Raw genomic sequence first — 20,869 nt, forward strand, 5'->3', positions numbered from 1 at the left:
AGAGAGAGAGAGAGAGAGAGAGAGAGAGAGAGAGAGAGAGAGAGAGAGAGAGAGAGAGAGAGAGAACAAAGTTCAAAAAGTGTCGTGCACAGCAATCAAAATCTGCACCTGGATGACTGCATGTTCGTACCAGAGCCGCTCTTAACAACACGTCCTAACAATGTTCCTGTTGTGAAAATCTGACCCCACAGAGAACAAAGTAGTTTTTAAACTGATCACTACTACCACGGGGAGTACAGTCAATTATTGACACATTAATCACCTGTGTGCGATTTAGCAACTGTGAAGTGGAACCCAGGAGTCTGGATTTTGAACAAGCTCTCCAGTGATACGGAGGAGGTTCCTCACTCTCAATGAGATGCAAGAATCTAAATGACTTCACCTTGAATGTCTGGTCCCACCTTGCAGGTGTGCAGAAACCCCCCCCCCCAAAGGATTCCATTAATAATAATGGATGCTTACTGGGTAATTAGGTAATGTTCCAGACACTTGGCACATTAACCCATTGAATTCCCCCAGTAACTCTTTATTACCATCCTGATTTTACAGGTAAGAATCAGAATCAGAATCCTAGAGTAATGAAGTAACTTTTCAAGGTCACTGGGGCTTCTGGAGGAGCTGAGCTTTGAACCCAAGCAGCCCAATTAGAGAGCTTTAAAGGTAACTGCTGCTCACACTGATTCTCAATGAGATGAAGCAGGTATTTGGGGAAACTGGATGCTGGGAACTGAAGGGAAGGTGACACTAGCTAGCTCCTATGCGCCTTGGAAGAAAATGCAGAGCCCACAGAGGCACAATGCTTCCAACGTGGTCACCACCGGAGGGAATACATTAGTCAGTTACACTGTACAACCAGAAGGGGAAAAAAAATCCAACCAGCTTCCCCTCAACATCTTAGCAGATGTTCTCTGAACAGGTTACAACAGCCTATAGGCTGTAGGAACACTGTACAATGTCTAAGTATGGGGAGAGCAAAGATGTCTGGGACAGGACTTGTGGCCAAGACACTGAGGATGAGAATAGAATCCATTCCCTCTGGAATCTCTCCTTTGGCGATCCTTACTTCGTTTTGGCATAAAATCTAGCAGCACCTTGCTCTCAAAGCTCCTGGTGGAAAACCCGTATCTTTGCGGCAGAAATGAAAAGAGGAAAAGGCTTTGGTGTTGGAAACGTGCTTCGTGTCCCAGTCCGGGAGCTTGAACCTAACCGGAAGTACCCTGTGTGCTGCACCCGGTGACTTGGGAGCCCAGGACCAGCCAGGGAGTTTTGATGGCGCTGTCCGAGGTGCCAAAGAGGGCTGCGGCCACACTTTGCCTTCTGTGGGACTGAAGGCTGCTTTGTCTACTGCAAGCAAACGGAGATGGGGGCTGTCTGGAGGCGGGGTGTCCTAAGCAGGTCACAGCAAAGGGGAACCTAGTGGGTGGGAAATCTAAAAGAACTGTAGAAGGTGGTCGAGGGAAGGGACCTTCCCTGGGAGACCAGTAGAGTACTGCTCCAAGGAGTTCTTTGCAGCCGCCGCCGCAGCATGCAACACAATGCAATCAGTCCGCTTTGTGCAGCTCACTGACTGGGCATGACTGCAGGGACCGGACCCCTCCCCCGCCCCAAGCCCCTATCTAAATAGTTCAACCCAAGCACTCTATGGCCCGGATCATTCTGTGGAGGTGGGAGGGGGAGGTGAGAACTGGAGAACAAGGAGGAGAAAGGGAGAAACCCAGCCAGGGGGTGTCTGTGGGAGGATGTGAACAGCAGCAGGAAGCATCACTGCTTAGAGATGCTCCTTCGTTTCTAATGAGGTGCTGCTGCCTAGAAGCACCATGCGCCAGCCAATCCCAAAGCAGCTGAGGCAGGGAACTGGGGGGGGGGGGAGAAGAAGGCCAAAAACTAGAGGTTGGGGGCTGCAGGGGATGTTCAGGCCCTGGGGGGAAGCAAGATGCCTTGCAAACTAATACTTGAACCCCACCCCCTCCACCCCAGCCTCAGCTTTCTCACTGCTGCACACCTGAGAGGAGGGTTGGGGGGAGGGAGCATGGGGCAAAGAGGAGGAGTCTCTTTTGCAGGTGTATTCTTCCCAAGAACTATGCCTCCACAGGCACCAAAGTCCCTGTCCCCAAGAGGACCCCCCACATCTAACCTCAAAACATTGGCTTGCCTCCCGTAATCCCCTGAAACACCCTACCACCCTCAACTCCTAATGGCCTTGACAGGCATGCAAATTCTTAGTGCAGAGCAGGCAGGAAGCTGCCTGATCAGCAGCCTGCATTCAGTGCGCTTGGTAAAACCTGCAAAGATGTTTCTTCCATCTTAGCCTTTTACCCCCAAACCATCACCTCCATAGATGACTTACCCACTCTTTGTAAAGAGCAACAACCTTGGCTTTAGAGAGAAATTGTTTGCACACCTCTGACCCTCAGCTGATAGGTTCAGGCCCAGTAGATCTATGGTTCAGGATACTGGGAGAGCAGCCAGGTATGGCAAACATTAAGAAGCAAGAGTAACAATCCAGGACCAAGAAAGGATGAACACACCTCCTTGCCTGAAGAGAGAGCTCCAACTTTGAGCTCTTTGGGCTGGTGGTGACATGATCACCTCCCCTGACAGGCATTCACTTTCAGTAGAACTTAAACTTGGTCTCCAGAGTTGGCTGAGTCCCTAGCCCAACGCCTTTTTCATAAGTTCTCATGTGTCTTCTTGTATACCTGGGTCTACTCTTTGGAGCTTTTCATCTGACAAATCCCTCCCAGAGCCTCAACTTCTCCTCTGGCAGACAGTGCAAGTGTCTTCCCAGCTGGTAGGAATGGGAGCAGAGGGACTGGCTTAAGTGGTGGAAAAGAGAGAACTGATTATGAAAGAATCCTTGAGATTTGAGGTAAGCCAAACCACATGGAGTGCAGCTTCTGAAAGGGTTAGGACTTTGGGGGTGGCCAAGAAACAGACAAAGCCCAGAAAGAGGCAGATGTCTCCACACCAGGCACCTAAGTACACTTAGAGATTTCCACATGGAAAATAATCCCCCAAACCAAAAGTCTTACCTTGAAAACCACTACTGCCCAAATAGGTCTCCGGGGCATCAGGCTTGCCCCGTGGATGCAACAAGGTAGGGTGCACTTGAGCAAAGGGGCAAATTTTGGCACCAGGAAGGGGTGGGGAATAGATTCCATGCTAGGTGCCCCCCCACACCCGATGGAATGCAAAGGGGGAGAGGGAAGTCATGGTGGGTAAGAAAGGATATGGCCAATCGATGAGCTTCTTGGCGTATTTCCTGACAATGTTATCTTCTCCGAAGATGAACAGGGATCTGTTGACCGTGAAACAGTTCTGCCGGACTGGTATGGGGTTGTACAAAGCCATAGTCCGCGCCCTCTGCGCTTTTGACTGCTTGTAGGCGGCCGCCGGCCCCGAGGCCGGGACGGGGGTTCCTTGTCGGTTCCTGCTCTGGTCCGAGTCTCCATCGCCTGAGCCTGGCCTGCCAACGACCACCGCCTCCCCGAAGCGAGCCATCCTGAAGTTTAAACAGACAGAAGACACACAAAGGTGATCGCCGAACACCCGCACACAACAAGAGGCAGAAAAGACACAGGCAGGCTCAGAGCCTTATCCACACAGGCGCAGGGACCACCGCCTCTGGGGACCCCTGCAGGCTCTTCAGCCCTGCTCTGAACTGTTGAATCTAAAGGCAACCTCTGCGAAGGTCCATTCCTCAAGGAAAAAAGAAGAAGAAGAAGGGGGTAGGGCTTCTAGAGGGAATATTTTCCCCAAAATGCCAGCGTGGGGTGGTGTTCAGGGACCGGAGAGGGGTGGAGAAGGTTGGTCCTCAAACATAGCTCCTCTTCTGGCACACGTACCACCTGGCTGAGAGAAAGGCAGGCACTGGTCCGCTAGGTAACAGTTTGCTGATTTATTGGTCGGGGTGAGGGGTAGAGAGGAAGAAGGAGATGAAAACAAAAGAACTTTGAAAAAAATGAAAAGAAAAATAGACGAGGGCCAGCTACGGTGACATGCTTTAGAACGCCAGCCCCTGCAAGTCCATCTAAGAAATTCCACAGCCAAGACTTGGCTCTTTAAATCTGCCAGCGGAGATGCATCCAAAGGTTGGAGAGAGGGAGATGGAGGTGGGGGGAGAGCGGTACTAAGGTTCCTGCGTAAACCGCATCGCCCGAAAAATGAAGATGAGAAGTCGAACCAGCCGGAGAGGGGCAAATGACTTCACAGCTCCTGCTTTTGGGGTAGAAGTTGAGCAGCAACCAGAGAGCAGCGAAGCCCAAGTGCCAGCATCCGCCCAGAGCGCTCGCCGCCGCCGCCGCCGCCGCCGCCTCCCAGGATCAGCATGCAACAGCGATCCGCGGCTGCGCCGGGAAGAGGGTGGGAGAGCGAGCGAGCGAGCAAGCGAGCGAGCGGGCGGGCGGTCGCAGTGAGGAACAGGTTGCAGTCAGCCTAGCTAGCGATGGCAAGGCATAGGACTTAATCCACGTACCGAACTTCCTCACCAAAGACCAGCTCTTTCTCCTCCTGGCCTTCCTGGCTACAGAGAGCAGAGACGATGCTTAAGGGCAGGTTGAGGAACACAGCGCAGCAGCACAGCAGCACAGCAGCGCAGCAAGGTGGCCAAGGATCCGAGAGAGACGCGGGGGCGGGGCTCTCAGAGTCCAGCGTGGTGAGGCTGGTTTGGCTTGTGAATTCGTTTGACTAAAGGCTACCTAGGCAAGGGTCCAAGGAAGAGTCGCCGTTCCCTCAGGAGATGGAAAAGAGAGGCCCACTGAAGCTGGTGATGCCTGCAGACTCTCTGCAACAGATCAAAGACCTGTCCAGGAACACTCTCTTTGGTCCTAGGAAGGGTACTCAGGGCTGTGCCTCTTTCCATGCTCTGCATTTGGTTCTGTCGCCACTGCTCTAGTGGAGAGTAGGGACTTTGTGCACCCCACCCTAGGATCTTGTAGCCTCTGCTTTGTATCTCCTAGGTTCCACTACCATCATCAGGGACCCCCAGGGCAAAGAGAGTGCCCTCTTCCTAAACCAACACTTAACAGGCCTCATAGAGAAGTACCCTCTGCTTCTCTGGGACCTTCTGTCCTGTGGATCCTAAGGGACCTTACAAAGACAGCCTTCTAGATTGGGTTCCACTTTCCTCCTGGCAGGTGGCCCAGATATTCCAATCCCTAGACAGACAGCCTAAGCAAAGTGCCCTCAAAATCCTAACAAAGGGGGTTTCCCACCCACCACCACCTTTTACTTTCAACCAAGGTCCATTGATCTTCTCAAACCTACGTCATTAAAAAAAAAAAAGTGTCTGAGCTGCAGAGGGAGGAAATGTAGTCCAGAGAAAGACGCTCTGTGTTTAACAATCTAGTCCTTGCCTACAGGAGACTCCGTGGACAGTCTATCCCTGTCCCCTCCCATCATCTGCACTGTCTGGAACATACTTTCCTTGACTTATGCTCACCCTTGGCTTCAACACATAGTTGTATCCATAACCTTTTTACATAAGCAACAGAAGCGCTGAGGGCAAGGGCTGGCTGAAGACTAACCAAAGCCCCAGTGTTGGAAGTCACCGTGAGGGCAGCGCCCGCAGGCCTGAAAGGCAGTGTGTGAAATTAACTGACTAAGAGATAAAGTAGTGTCTGGGTGTTAGGCACGTGTATTCCTACTTGTATGTGTCTGTGCGTGTCTATGTGTGCACACTGATACATGTCTGTTGTATGAGAATGTTGAGTGTGTAGGTGTGTGTGATGGAAAAGGGTCTGTGTACAAGAAATGCAAAGAAATGGCCTCCACACAGGGATGCCTTGCAGTTATCCCTGCTCTCAGGAAGCGAGTGTTGACCCTGGGATTCATCGGAGTTTATTTCAGACCAAATCTCGGTTGGAAGTGTGCCAGTGCCACCTGTTATTGTGATCTCACTTTGCCGAGGAGCTTATTAGGAGACAGAGTAAAGGAAGGTGGCTGTGAGGTCTCACTAGATGGTCACCTAGACCAAGTGGCTATCTCAGAGCTCTGTAAACTTCATGGGACTAAAAAAAATCTGATCTTCCATAGCAGAGGAGCCATACAAACCATTCATTTAGCAAATATATTTGCGTACATTCCCCACAACAGACACTATTTTAGACACTGGGGATTCAATAATGAGCCATATGGATGATGACATAAATGATGTGTCTTTCATAACTTCCACGCGATTGTATAGCTTCGCAAGCTCTGCTCTAAAGCTCACTTCAATGATGAGACATAGCACCTTCCTCACCATGCCTTTGTGTCTGTTTGCTAAACAGGGCACACTAGCCTTTTACCTTCCACAAGTATTTCCGAGAAAGATTAAGGACTCCTGCCTTGTCTCTTTACCCAGTGAGCCAAAACCTAGTACTGATTCTGTTTCCTCTTTCTTCCATACTCTGTGATTCCCGAGACTGCTGAATTCTTTAGAGGCCTAGAATATGCAAGACAATACACTGGCAGCACCGGGACCTCCTGGGGCTGAACCCAGCCCTCCTGCATCCCCACAGAGCAGGTTTTACAAACATCTAGGCAGAGTTTACTCAGGAGCAGGAATGGCTCTGTGGTAGAGTTCACTAGGATTCTTGGAGAAGCAGTCCCAGAGGGCTAGGGAAAATATTATGGCATCAGTAGGTTTAGAAGGGGACTTGGTTTAAGGGCAGTAAAGCTGAAGGAAGGCATGTTCTCTTTTCCCCGTCAACCTGAATGTCACAGCTTTGGGAGCTTTAAGACCTATGGGTCTCTACACTGGCTTCCTTCTCTTCACTTTGCAACTTGTCAGGCGGATACCGTTTTAAAGATTAAATTGCACCAGTGGTTGATATAGCTACCAATGTACATAAGCCCTGCAGCTGGGCACTACTGTAGACCTCACAGCCCAGAGGAGCGTGAATTAAGGTGCTGATTCAGACCACAGAACAGCAGAGCTTCGGAGTCATGAGGTGTTGGTTCCGATCTGATAAAAGGCAGAGTGTAAACATCTAATGGATCTGATTTTCAGTTTCTAATAGCCATGCTACATAATTGCAAAGTGTATATCATCAAGAGGCGACACAATGATGCTAAGCCTATGGATGCCCTGCCTCCTACTCTGAAGATGAATTCTGTCCGGTGCCTAAATATTCCAGGAACCACACTAAATAGGGAACTATCAGGAGTGACCAGAACATTGCCATCATGATCCTTGTATGGAAATCTGGTATGTTTCCCCCTGGTTTTACTGTTCTCTTAAAGACCCACAAATGGAAGTGTGGAGAATCAGCAACTGATCAGAACTCTGGAAACCAGTTTTAAAACCCTTGGAAAACCCCTTTCTCAGCCTCAGAGAGCCAGAAGTCTTATTTCCCTGTTGCCAGAGCACCATCTACTGGTCACTCGTGAGACAGCACTCTGAGTACACGTACTTACTGCAGTACCTCAGGAACCAGCCTTGAGAGCTCAGAAGTCCTAAATCAGTCACCAGCTCTATGCCACTCTCAGGGGGATTTTGTCGAGATCTACACCCTCCATTTCACACTACCAGCAGTTCCTCTCACAGTTCCCAAGAAGTTCATACCCCCATATTGGGCACAAGGTTACCAACACACATACACAAACACACACACACACACACACACACACACACACACACACACACGGGAGGGAGGAGCAGAGGGGTGAGGAGGAGAGGGAGAGAGAAAGAGAGAGAGAGATCGGGGGTGAGGGATGCTCAGGATGTAACAGCCAAATGTTCTGCATGTTTCCCTGCAAGCTGTGATCTGCAGACTCAGAATTCAATAGGAGCAGAGGAAGCCAGTGAAAAACTTAACCAGATTATTGAACATATACAGATTATTACATTTCAGAATCCTTTTTCCTGTAGCCCTGATACTCCTATGAACAATTCAACTGTCAGACGAGATCGAGGGAGACTGACAGGAGTATTTTCAGCCTCGTATCTAAGAGAAGGGAGGCAAGGCCATTTCAGTGTCCCCAGACCAGGCAGGCCGTGGAGCACATGCCAAGGCATACAGGGTGGTGAGTTGAGAATCTACCCCATTCATTCATAAAGATCTTTCCAGACCTCACAGGCTTTGGGCCATCTTCATATAAGATTTTAGCCACTCATTGAGGAATCTGAAAATCTGGGCCTTGGCTGAAGACATGTTCCCCTCCCACCAATCCTGATCACTCTGCCTTGCCAATTACACTTGGATGGCTTGTGCTTAAACTATCAGAGGCCCCTTTGTTCTATTTTCTCCTTATTGAGCTTTTCCAAGAAATAGACTCTTATGCAAAACAGTGCTCTAAGGAACATAATGCAGAGAGGACTTGGGAGTGGGTTCCTAAGACAAAGTTGGCAGGAAACCTTGTGCAAATGCACAGCAGAGCAGAAGAGCAGGATGGAAATGCAGACATCTCGAGAGGCTGCTGGCATTCACAGCACCGCACAGCCTTGACTCTGGTGGAAAATGGAATTTCACATCCTTATATAACAATGTCCAGCCCTGGAACGAGCATCTCGCAGACCTGAGTTTGAGAAACCACAGAATACCAGTACCTATCAGTCGATCAAACAGCTGAAACTTGCCCAAAGGAGTTTTTGAGCCTATCGCTTGATGGTAACTCAACACCTCTTCAGTAGAAACAGCACTGAGGACACCTTACTGCTTCTTTGCTGCAGAGATGTGAGACATATCCTATTTGTTATCTGAGGCCAAGAAAGTAAGGGACTTTTCCAGTGACAGAGAGCTGGGAAACAGCAGTCAGCTCTCCTGATAATAATAAGCCTCAGATTCCTTATTGCAGTGGCTGCTGTTAAGGTGATGTATGTCAAACAATGTCTTCCTTGCTTAAGAGTTAGGTCACAGACATGAGGTTAGTATAACAGAAGAAAGGCATGAAGTCAAGTTAAGAGTCTCCCAGGGGATTAAATAAGAATACACCATACCAATGGACTGTTATGAAAGAGTGTTCGTTGATCTGTATATAGCTCTTGGAGTGGCACCTATCACACAGTAAGTGCTGTGTATCTTTCCCATGTCTTTTCTATGCCACTGAGACTGGGATAACACACAACAGGCACCTTGTGACTAATGGGTAGCTTTCTGTTTCAGAAAGGACAGAATATAGTCATTGAATGGCTTTGGTTTGAGGGCTGGAGGTAGATTAGGGAGTAGAGACATATAAGTGCCTAAGATAAGGTCAAAAAAGGAATAAAGCTAGGTGTGGTGTTATATACCTGTAATTCCAGCACTCGGGAAAAGGGAGGCAATCAGATTGCCACTTTGAGATCAGTCTGGGATACACAGTGAGCCCTATCTCCCAAACTCAAGGATGGGGATGTGGCCCAGTGGCAGAGTGCTTATCCAGCATGTATACAGAGCTTGGTTCAATACCCAGCAGGAAGAGAAAAGAAAAGTGCAAGACTGGGGCTTGCAGTATCAAAAAGCCAAAGGCCCATGCTACTTGAGAGGGCTGGATGTTCTGTTTACTGATTCATGAATTCAGAAACCACTTGGCACATATTCATAAAGCCCTTTTCATGTGCTGGACATTTCTCTTGGTCTTCTGGAGCTCAAAGATAAACTAGAAATGGTCTAAGAACTCTAAGAACAGAGTTTAAAGGAGAAACAGGGAAGACCATTTCCTGAAAGGCTCTCTCCTAGAAACAGCACATGGAGTGCACAGAAAGAGACTGAGAAGAAGACAGTCCTTTCAAATGAAGGCAACCAATGAAAGTAATCAGTCCATGATGCCCCAGCATTGTAGCCTGGGAGGACAGCCCACCATGTGAGAGCTCCGGCTGGAAACTACATACAAGATACATGGGGTCGACTATGCAACCTGCATTTCTATTTGCATGCCCCATGTCTGGAAGCACAGAGATGTAGCCTCACTTCTTTAATCCATTCTTTGGCATCAAATGTGATCACTGTCCAGCCTGAACAAACAAGCAAATATGTTGACCTACTAGATGTTAACTGCCATTGGGAAAGTCAATGGCAGCGGTTTAGAGCCTTTGACTGGAAAGACTGGATCTCGGCCCCATCTCTGCCCACCTCACCTCCTTACCTAGAGGACCACTTGTGCTGCTCTGCCAAGGTCAAGGTAAGTGAGAGAGACTCAGCAGAGCTCCTGTGCCTACTACTGAGGGTGATCAGAGAGTAGGAACCACTAACAGAAGCAGCCCGCCCCCTCACCCCACCCTCTTGGCCTCTTGTTTCAGGAAACACAACAAGGGAGCCCACATTCTGCAACGCTCACTCAGCCTACTTGGGCTTAGATTGATTCATCCATTCTACAAATATACAATGAGTGCAATCTGTGTACCAGGTACCGTGTTAGATGCCAGAACAAGTAAGGGGGTGCCTAGAAAGGGAAGGGTTCAGTGTGGATGCAGTAACTGCCATGCCTGTCTAGCTAGCTCCCCTTTCTGAAGGATTCTCTTGAAGGTTATGCTCCCAGAGCAGAGAAAGCAGCTTACAGCTGAAGCCCAGCCTTAGGAGGAGCCTGAGGCCAAAAGACTGCTTACCCATCATGCCTCTCTTGGTGCCCTCTGGGTGGGAACCAACAGCAGATTAAGTCACCAGCTGTCCATCACCGCACCCTCTCTCCCCCAGCCTCTCCTACACTGAGCTGCTGGTTGCACCCACTCGGTATAAAATAATCAGAGTGAATAAGGCATCTCCACATGATACGGACTCGAGGGCAGTTTTGAAATGCACACCTGTGAAGGACATTTGCTGGCGCTGCCTCTTCCACTCAGCAGAAACTGCGCTACAGCTCTCCAACGACCTGGGATGTTGTGTTGACGTCTGCTTTACCCTCGCCCATCCGTATCATTTGGTACAACTGGCTTCCTTTTCTTCCTACAGAACCACCCCTCATCTTCATATCCCAGTTACCAAATCTCCCAGTTTCTCACTCTTCTCATCTCTGGCTTTTTATTGCTCTCACGTTACTGTGCAGGACGCTCAGGGTCTCCTCCACCCCTTCCTCTTCCCTCTCTGCTGTTCTTCCCTTTGGGCTCTCATCCTTGCCATGTGCTCTCACTTCTACCCCCTTAGCTCTCATCTTTCGCCTCACCTCCAATGAAGTAACACGTGTCTTCTAATCATTCCAAGTTCGGTGTGAATTCAAGCCAAGTTCTCCTTCCTACGATTATAATTTTTATCCCTGGGATGCGGTTGCCCCAGCTAATCATTTAAATTGAGTGACTTCCTATTGCTTATAAAATGACCAAACTCCTTAGCCCACCAATTCAAGAAAATCTGGACAAGTTGGATCTTCCAGATCTTTCCCATGCACGTGCCAAGTGTGTCGTGCTCCACAGCTGCGCCGCAAACGTCGCACCCACTATTGTCTGAGATCATTTAGCACCTGTTGAGACTGATCTAGAACTCCCGCTTTTCGCTTCTCCAGCTCCAGCCACTGGTCAGTTGAGTTTCACCTGCCTATGTCTTTCACAGTCCCTCCAACTCCATGCCCCCCTCTCCTGTTCATTCACGGAACTTCATCTCCTCCATCTTATTACGTAGGATAATTGCATTTTATTAGCTTCATGGCAAGCCTTTACAAAGTACCTAGTCAAATGGATGAACAGATGTTTTTGCAACTCCTTTTGATTAAAAAGAAAGAAAGAAAAGGAAAGAAAAGAAAAGAAAACGATGCCTGTTTATTTACCAGTTAGGTAGTTAGGTATCTGGCCCTGTCTGGAGAACTGCCCTTCTTGCATATTCTGGATCTGGCTTTGGGTCTCTCTGCTTTATGGCCAGATGTTTCCAGCTGCTCCTTCTAGTGTAGAGATCACCTCCTCCTTTATATTACGAAGGGATGCTCACCTCTCCTGAAGGAAGTCAACTGATCCTGACCCACAGAATCTTATTACCACTTCAACCTCAGCTTTAAAAAAAAAAAGAAAAAGAAAAGAAAAGAAGAATCATCAAATTAGAAAGTTCCAAAGACTACCTCCAGCCTTCAAAGGCAGGGCTGAATAATATTGCCAAGTGGGTTGTGAAAGGAAGACGTTGAGATCCCCCCCCACATCAAGAAAAGTTTCAGAAAACATGAAACACAGAATAAAAGTTAGCCAAAAAACAAACAAACAGACAAACAAACAAACAAATGTCATCATCACGTCTCTTTCCTGAATAAAGAATTGCACTGGAAAAAGATATCCCACTGGGCGCTGGGCAGTGGTGGCGCACGCCTTTAATCCTAGCACTTGGGAGGCAAAGGCAGGCAGATTTCTGAGTTCGAGGCCAGCCTGGTCTACAGAGTGAGTTCCAGGACAGCCAGGGCTACACAGAAACCCTGTCTGGAAAAACAAACAAACAAAAAAAAGACATTCCAATCCCTAAATATAAAAATCAAGCAAACAACAACAAAAATCACACACAAACATGAACACGCGCGCGCGCACACACACACACACACACACACACACACACCTCACCCTAGATTCAGCTCTGATTCGATCTGCCACTCAGGTGTACAGACATGCAAGTGATTCTTTTATGCCGTTGAAAGCATTCAGACAGGCTTAGTTCAGCACTTGTAAATGTGAAGAATGACAAGCTTCTTAAGATAGTCAAAGGACTAAGTAAGAAGGAGGCCTGGGAGTGTGGTTGAGTGGGAGAGCACTTGGCTAGCATGTGGGAGACCCTTGATTCAGTCCCTAGTACTGAAAAAAAAAAGTTAATTAATTAATTAAACAGGGAACTGTGGAAAAATAATTTCCAATCAAACAAGAATTTCTCAAATATTTATTCCGTTCTAAGACCCTTGGCAAGTCAATTCCTGGAACATACACATAGACACACTCACAATGCCATACTCTAAGATACTTTGTTGTTTTTTAACACAACCACTTTGTTCTTAGTCACATTATTCGAAATGTGTGCATGTCAATAATTAAAACAATAATCCCAAATTTCCACATATGCTATTTTCTTTTATTCCCCAACAAATCACAACTTCATATGGCAAATTCAGGGCTATTAAAAAAAATCAGAAAAAAATAAAGCACACATCAAAGAAACAAAAGTTAATGTGATATGCATGTGTGAACTATCAGAGTGAACATTGGGTGTTACAGCAGAAGCCTGTAATCTCAGCACTTAGAAGGCTGGGGCAGAAATATTTCAAGTTCAAGGCCAACTATGGCTGCGTAGTGAGACTGCATCTTTACAAAACAATCAAGAGCCAATGAGACAGTTTAGCAGGTAGGGGCACCTCCAAGCCTGGTGATGCAGGTGAGTTTAATACCTGAGATCCACATGGTAAAAATAGAGAACTGACTCCTGAAAGTTATTCTCTGACCTCTTCACACACACACACAGACATACTCACACACTGACACAGACACACACACACGGGCACACACTCACACGTGTGTGACTAACTTAAAAAACAGAAAGAAAATATAATGTAACATATCATTTACATAATTAACATGCATATAATTTTTAAAGCAATAAATAATTACAATATACAGGCTTAGAGTAATTATAATAAATATTAAAAGCTATTAAGTCAAAAGCACTATTCCTAACTTTCTTTATTTCTCAGAATAATCTCATGGCATAGGTACTATTATGGTCCCCCTTTTATAGATATGAAAAGTAAGGCAAAAAAAACCAAACAATTTTCTGATAGGTGGTTAAGTGGCATAGAAAGTCAACCTAGGATTACCTAACTCTCATACCCATTATCTTAGCCTCTGTATGGCCTCTGACATCAACAGAGACTGAAGTGAGTTGCTCTATTTCACCATAATTCTACAATCCCAAGGGTAGAAGTCACATCCAGACTCTCTAGGTGGTGCTGACAGTGCTCAGAACCCAGGCACTGCAGCACACAACACTGCTAGGAGACTTATACCTCAGCCCTGCTTCTGTTTATAAACACTTGTGCAAAATAGCATCGCATCTCAGGGACTACCAGAAGAGCCAAGTGTGGCAACCAACCCTCAAGCTGCATTCTGGTACACGTTCAACTTCATCTATCGTCTCGCACTTTAGTCTCTCAGACCATCATCTGTCCTGCCAACATGCGTCCTAGTGCAAAACCTGTCTCAACTCCTCGAAACTCTTCAAGCCCCAAGAGTCATGCTGCTCCCCAAAATGACTCCTGACAAGTACAGTTTTGCACTTATCCATCTCTTTGTCAATGAATGGCCAAATTTATCTGAAATGCACTAACCCTTGAACTTTGTGTGGGTCAATCCCATAATCCTTTTGGAAAAAACTACTGGCCAAATTCCTGTGGGGATCAGTGAAGAAGTGAAAGTCAGGGAGGAGAAAGGGACAGTGCTCACTCAAAGCAGGAAGCAAGGATCTGTTGCACAGACCCCAATGTGACCCAGAATGGTGTATTCAGAGAATCCAGAGACGACACCAGGAATATCGATCCTGAACACCAAGAGTGACTTCAACTTTTTCATGAACACTTCTACTGCCAACGCAAGCCATGAAAGTATTCAGCAAATTTAAATCCTCCTGCCTCTCAACTTGTTTTCCTGCCTGCGCTCCAGCAGGTAAAACACCCACAGACTCACAGTGCTCTGGGCTGTAGAATTCACAGGAGTCTATAATGTTCAGGTTATTTTTAAACTTTCAGGCCACTCTCCCTCCCCACAAACAGCAGGCCTGCCATTTAGAACAGTGTTTAACCCACACCCCACCTGCTTTGAAACTTTAGCTTTTTTGTGTTAAAAGAAAAGAAGCAGTCCTTCAAACACACACACACACACAAAGGTGAAGACAGTACCAGCTGTGTAGGGGTAAAAGGTCCTTCTCACAGGATGATGTCAACCTTGTTACAATAGTTATAAAGACACTTAGTAAACTCAAGGGTCATATCACTGCAAGAGAAACTATTGTTGTATTTTCAGGGACACACACCAGGCATTACAGACAAAGTCAAAAGACAACTCCATGCTCCCAAATGGAGAATTATACTCACAGTAAGGCTTTCAGGATCTTTTATTTGTTCAGGGAACAAGGTAGGTGATACAATGGGTTCTGTTACAATTTTCTTCAAATTAGCTATCTTCTGTTTGGTTTAGTTTTGGAGAGGCTCTCACTGTGATCTAGGCTAACCTGAAACTCATAGTAAACCTCCTGCCTCCGCCTCTCAGGTGCTGGAATTACAGACATGAGCTACCATAACTCGGCTTTTAAGTTCTTTCCTTAGAGAAAAATAGTCAGGAAAAGGGAAGAAAGTTCCTGTCAACAAGAAGAGAATTGAGTAAAAAAATTTTTTTGCCATTTTAAGTCAGCAACTGTTAATAATTAATATCTGTGGAAGACAGAAGCTCTGTATATCCATCACCTGGCTTGAGCTATACAAAGGGTCTCTGCACTATAAACCATATTTTGTACAAGACAAATCAGGATCAATAAAGTCAAGTCTATAAAGTCACAGAGCACAGAGTTAGAATGGATGCCTGAACCTGCCACATGCCAGAGGTTTCAGGCTACTATACCTGAATGTCTGCATCCCCTCCAAATTTTAGGCTGAAACTTATTCATCTCTGCAACAGTATTAAGAAACGGAGCCTGGGCTGATGAGATGGTTCAGTGGGTAAAGGCACTTGCTACCAAGTCTGAAGATCTGAGGCAGCCTTCTGATCAGAGACAAGCTGAAGGCATAGTATGGCCTGGAACCTGTAGCCAGATGAGAATGGCTTCAAGCATTTGAGGAAGAAGAGCTTGCAACTACTCAGGAGTCAATGAGGACCAACCAGTGGACACTGAGCCCTCCTCAATCCGTGGGCAAAAGAAGAAAGGTTAAAAAGTCCCTTTACCTGGAAACTAGCTTTGCATGAACTGTATATCTTCATATAACTATTCAACCAGCAAGGCTATGGATGTCCCACAAGAAATCCCCTTTGCCTTCTCACCCCACCCCATCCCACCCCAAGGCATTAAGGGGTGAGAAACAGATCAACCAAGTGGACTTAACACACTAAATACATCTGAGAGACTTTTAAAAACACCAAAGTATGTCTCCCTCAAGACTATTAAAGCATGCACACACCCCTATACATCCAGGCCTGGGTAGGGTTACCTCCCCTTACTTCCCTGCCCACTTTGGGAAGCATTTCCAAACTCTCCTTCTACCTCTCTAGTTGCCCGATCACCTCTCCTGCTTCCATCTCCTAGGTCCTGTTGCCTTCTCTGCTCACTGTGTACATACCCTCAATGCTCTCATCCATCCTAATGGCTTCCACTAAAGCTATCTGAACAGTGCCCAACATTTTATCCGTAGCCCTATCCTTTTTGAAGTCTGGTACCATTTGCAATTGCTCAGATGGGCTCCCCCACCTGGATGAGTTGACAGTGTCATGAATCAACTGGTTTAAAAGCAGTTCATCTGTTTTCCCTTACAACCAGCTCTGTCTCGGGCATGTGAGTCTGTTTGTAGCTAGCTCAGCCATCTCCCCCGCACTGGGGCACAACACTTTGCATATCTGATTCCACCCCACACCAATCATTGCCTACTGCTCCATTTTTCCTCTGTGCCACGCCCACCGTCTCCCTTCCTTTCCATTTGCACTAGTTATCACCTCTGTGGCCAGAAGGTCAGGCTCTGCTCAGTAGATGGAAATAGGCTCCCATTCCATCTAACTTCCTCTTTTGGGTTCTATGAAAATTCTGTGCTTAGCTCAGCTCTGAGCCATTCCTACCCTCAGAGCAATAAAGTACAAGCATTCTTCAGTGTTCTACCCCAGCATCTAGAATAGTATTTGGAAAAAGAATTACTAAGCACATTTGTTTTTTTTTAAAGGAAGAAAGGAAGGAAGGAAGGAAGGAAGGAAGGAAGGAAGGAAGGAAGGAAGGAAGGAAGGAAGGAAGGAAGGAAGTGAATGGAATTATTTAGTACCCATCATATGTGGCAACAAAATCACTATGAATTTAAGATTAATCCAAACATAAGTATCATTGAGTCCAAGCTTTTATTACTGTCCCATTATACTCAGAGCAATATCTCGTATTAGCGCTTCAGTGAAGTGCTGCCAGCATCCCCCAAATGTGCCAAGTTTTCCTGTTGAAGGTCATTTCTCATTTTTCTCTTCCCTTCTTTCCACCTATTCTCATTGCCTCCAGTCAAAGGGCTAGTTAGGCTGAAAATTCCACTCCAGATAATATTCCTATCACCCATTCTGTGCTCATATGACAAACGTGACTTCCCACTCCTCTAAGTACCTCTGGCACTTCGTGTTACCCTGCCGCCAACACTGTGATGTGCATTTATCTTCTCCTATGTTACGCAGCTTCATCTTTGCATTCTCCATAGCATTTAATGCACTGCCTCACATGTTGTGCATCCTTGCATGTTTACTAAATATATATACACAGATACATAATAAATGAATGGCAACAATGAACAAAGCCAAGTGCACACAAGCAGAACACGGACTTAATGGGATCTGTGCTGTGTTTGGAAGCTGCTGAGAAAGAAGCTGGAAGTGATAAACCTGATCTGGAGATAATCTGTTCAGCCCAAGGAAGATTGCCGGTGAGGCTCACTTCACAAGTACAAGTACAATTTGTAAATATAACATGGCAAGACAAACAATCCACTGCAGGAAGGCAGATACCAGGGTCACCACGAATGTGCAGGGAGCACAGTATCTTAAGATTTGGCTCTTTGAGTGAAGATAGGGATGATCTCAATTAATTCCATTATATTCATATAGATACATGGAAATACATATTCATATATAAAGATATATATGGCATATATTCATATATATAAAGATATATGTGGGCATATATATTCAGAGAGAGAGATGAATGCTGTGTCTAAAAATGGTCTGTGTTAGATACAAAGGTACTCTGAGTATAAAATTTGTCTAATATTGCCATACATATCAGTCTCCTCTTATAACCTCTCCACTGTACAGATGAGCAAGACATATACAGCAGACTTTCTCCAACATCATTCTCCACATTTCTGATCATTCTTTGTCAAATAGATGTCCTGTGTTGTATAATGCTGAACAGTATGCCTGACCTCTAGTCACTAGGGACAAGCTGACATACTCCTCAATTGTGACATTTAAAAATATACTGTGAAGGGAGTAAAATCATCCTTGGTTAAGACCACTAGTGTAATCATGTGAATGTCTCATGATCTCAGGATTGGCATGCGAACCAGTCACCATAACCAAGAGAAGCGGTAAGTCCCAATGGACCTCACTTTGTGTATTTCCTCCCTCATACATTGGAAGTCACAACCTTTGGAGATTGGAGTGAACTCAGAGTTGTGCCTCTTAATCTCAGATTCCAACAGTAATAAAAGATACAGATTATTGGAGTCAATAATTTCAGTGAGTTCTAAGCAGAAAGAATAGAAATAAATCCAATCTATAAGGAATCAAGGAAACTATGAAAAAAAGTATAAGAGGGGGAAAATCTTAAAAACATCCCAAGAAAAACAGAATACCTACAGGCAACTAAATGATCAACTGTAGCAAAAGAGGCCACAGAGTAACAGAATAATATACTCAAGTATTGAAAATGCTCACTTAAACTGTTACTCAAAATTTGTGTTGAAATAAATACTTTACTGAAAAAGATAATAAGATTATCATTTTGGTCAAACCAAGAATGTACTATCAAATATGCCTCAAGAAGAAAATATAAATGTAAGCTAAGAATGACATCCAAGAAAAATGTCATGATGAAGTAAGCTATTGGTGAATACCAAACCAATTCTAAATATATCTATATCAATATATAATCTGTGAATACACACACAAAATTGAGCGTTAATACCAGACAACAATGACACAATAGTCAGAGATGATATATTATGCAGAAGGATCACAGACTGAAAATCAAAACGTATCTTTCAAGCTCAGCCTGAGATAGCCACCAGAGCTCTACATTTTATTGGAACTGAGAGAGGTCAATGGTTAAACTCGCTTACTGTGTTAGGAAATGAGCTCAAATCCCCAGAACCTACATAAAAAGCCAGATATGGTTAATTACACATGTCCACGACTCCAGTGTTGTGGAAAGTGGAGACAGGAGGATTACTCGGGGTTTCTGGCTGCCAGCCTAACTCAATATTCAGTGAGAGACTCTTTCTCAAGGGGATAAGGCAATAAATATAGAGCTGAACACTGATGCCCTCCTCTGGCCCCCACATAATGCATGGGTACAACTATACACACACATTATACACATACACATGCGCACATAGTCTACACGCATTTTTAAAATGTTGTTCCAAGAAATAAGAAAGTTCTAGAAGGATGCTGAAGACCATTTACAAAAATACAAATTCTAATAATTCTCCTACAAAGAGTCAGAAAATATTTAATTTATTTAAAAGATGTTATCCAGATTCTTGCTTGGCCTGGTGGCATACACCTTTAATCTTAACACTTGGGAGTCAGAGGTAGGTGGATCTCTGTGAGTTCCAGGACAACCTGGTCTACATAGGACAGACAGAGCCACATAGTAAGACCCTGTCTCAAACAAACAAGCAATGCCTTGCAGAAGCTACAAAGCCATATGGCACCTAAAAATAAATCTAATAAAATCTGTGAGGGAAGTGGGGGGATTTTCCAGAAGATCTAAGACTAGGAGGAACTGTATCAGACTCAGAGACAGAGAACCTAAACACCAAGACATGACAGGCCTCCCCCAACTTAACCAGTAAGTCCACTCAGTTCCAATCAAAGTGAAAAGTGACAAGATTCTAAAGGCTGAGCAATGACTAAAACTCCAATCACCAGGACTATTTGGCAAGGGTGTGGAGAGAATTTACCCTAAACATCAAATCTATATTTTTATAAAATACTAAATTAGTACGATATGGATGGATGGGACTATAAAGGCCTATGGCAGTTAAATGAGATGCCGAGAAACAGTGGGGGAGAAAATTACCTCATCACTAAACAATGTTGGTCAGAAGACTGTGCATGCGGTGGGCGTGGAAGAATCAAAAGCATAACCTATCTCACACTGTACACAAAAAATTAATTCCAGATAGAAGAGGCAAATGTGAGAAACAAAACTGTAAAAACTTTTAGTTTAAAATGCAAATGACTTCTTTTTTATATCCGTGTGTAGAAGGAATTTTTAAATGAGGCACGATGAACAAAACTCATAATGGCAAAAGAAGACAAATTTTGTTCCACTGAAGGTAACAACTCTATAAAAAAAAAAGCATCAGTAACAGAGTGAGAAGGACAAGTTCATGGGGGAGAAGAGTTACAGCCTGAAAGTCATAGCTAGAATACACATAATCCTTACAAATCATAAAAAACACAAATCACCTAGAAACATATAATATAAGCGAAGAATATGAATCCACGATTCATATGAGAGGAAATCCATCTGGCCAATTAACTTCTATAAATTGCCTAATTTTATCAGTAATCAGAGAAAGTTCAATTAATGTAATAATTGGATTCCACTTCACACTTGTCAGCTTGGCACATTTTAATAATTACGAGCATCTCAATTGTTGCCGATACACGGAAATGGGAGCCCTGCACATGGTGGGATTAAAACAGCAGCCACTCACTCGAAAGAGCACTGTCAGCAAAGCTGGAAGTGTGCACTCGCGAACTCAGCAAGTCCACTCTTACTATCTCCCATGGAGAAAGAATTCTCAGTGTGTCCAAGGAAATGGAGACTTTAACTTTACCTGTAATAACAGAAAGGGCGTCAAGATCGCCAGCACTGGAGGAAATGAACTAACTTAGGAACAGCAATTATTCGTACAGTGAAGCACTGTGCAGAAACTAAGATAATGAACTAAATGTGCATGTAATGATGCCAGAAAATCTCTGAAATAAACTTCCACTTTACAGCAAAAAGACACAACCCGTGTATCATTCATTTAAAACTCACAAAGATACTCATGTATATAT

The 20,869-nt window shown here is 45.2% G+C and overlaps 1 protein-coding gene across 1 annotated transcript in view; it reads right to left on the reverse strand.

Moving 5' to 3' along the window:
- Cacna1e (calcium voltage-gated channel subunit alpha1 E) overlaps positions 1 to 20,869 on the reverse strand; it is a 485,686-nt gene that overhangs the window by 326,028 nt on the left and 138,789 nt on the right. The window contains exon 3 of the mRNA XM_085842043.1: positions 3,233 to 3,502. Coding sequence (XP_085698169.1) covers positions 3,233 to 3,502 — 270 coding nt within the window. The remainder of the gene's footprint in view (positions 1 to 3,232; positions 3,503 to 20,869) is intronic.

The sequence above is a fragment of the Mus caroli genome, unplaced genomic scaffold (assembly GCF_978045245.1).
Source record: "Mus caroli unplaced genomic scaffold, Mus_caroli_1 scaffold_1, whole genome shotgun sequence".
NCBI classification, from domain to species: Eukaryota; Metazoa; Chordata; class Mammalia; order Rodentia; family Muridae; genus Mus; species Mus caroli.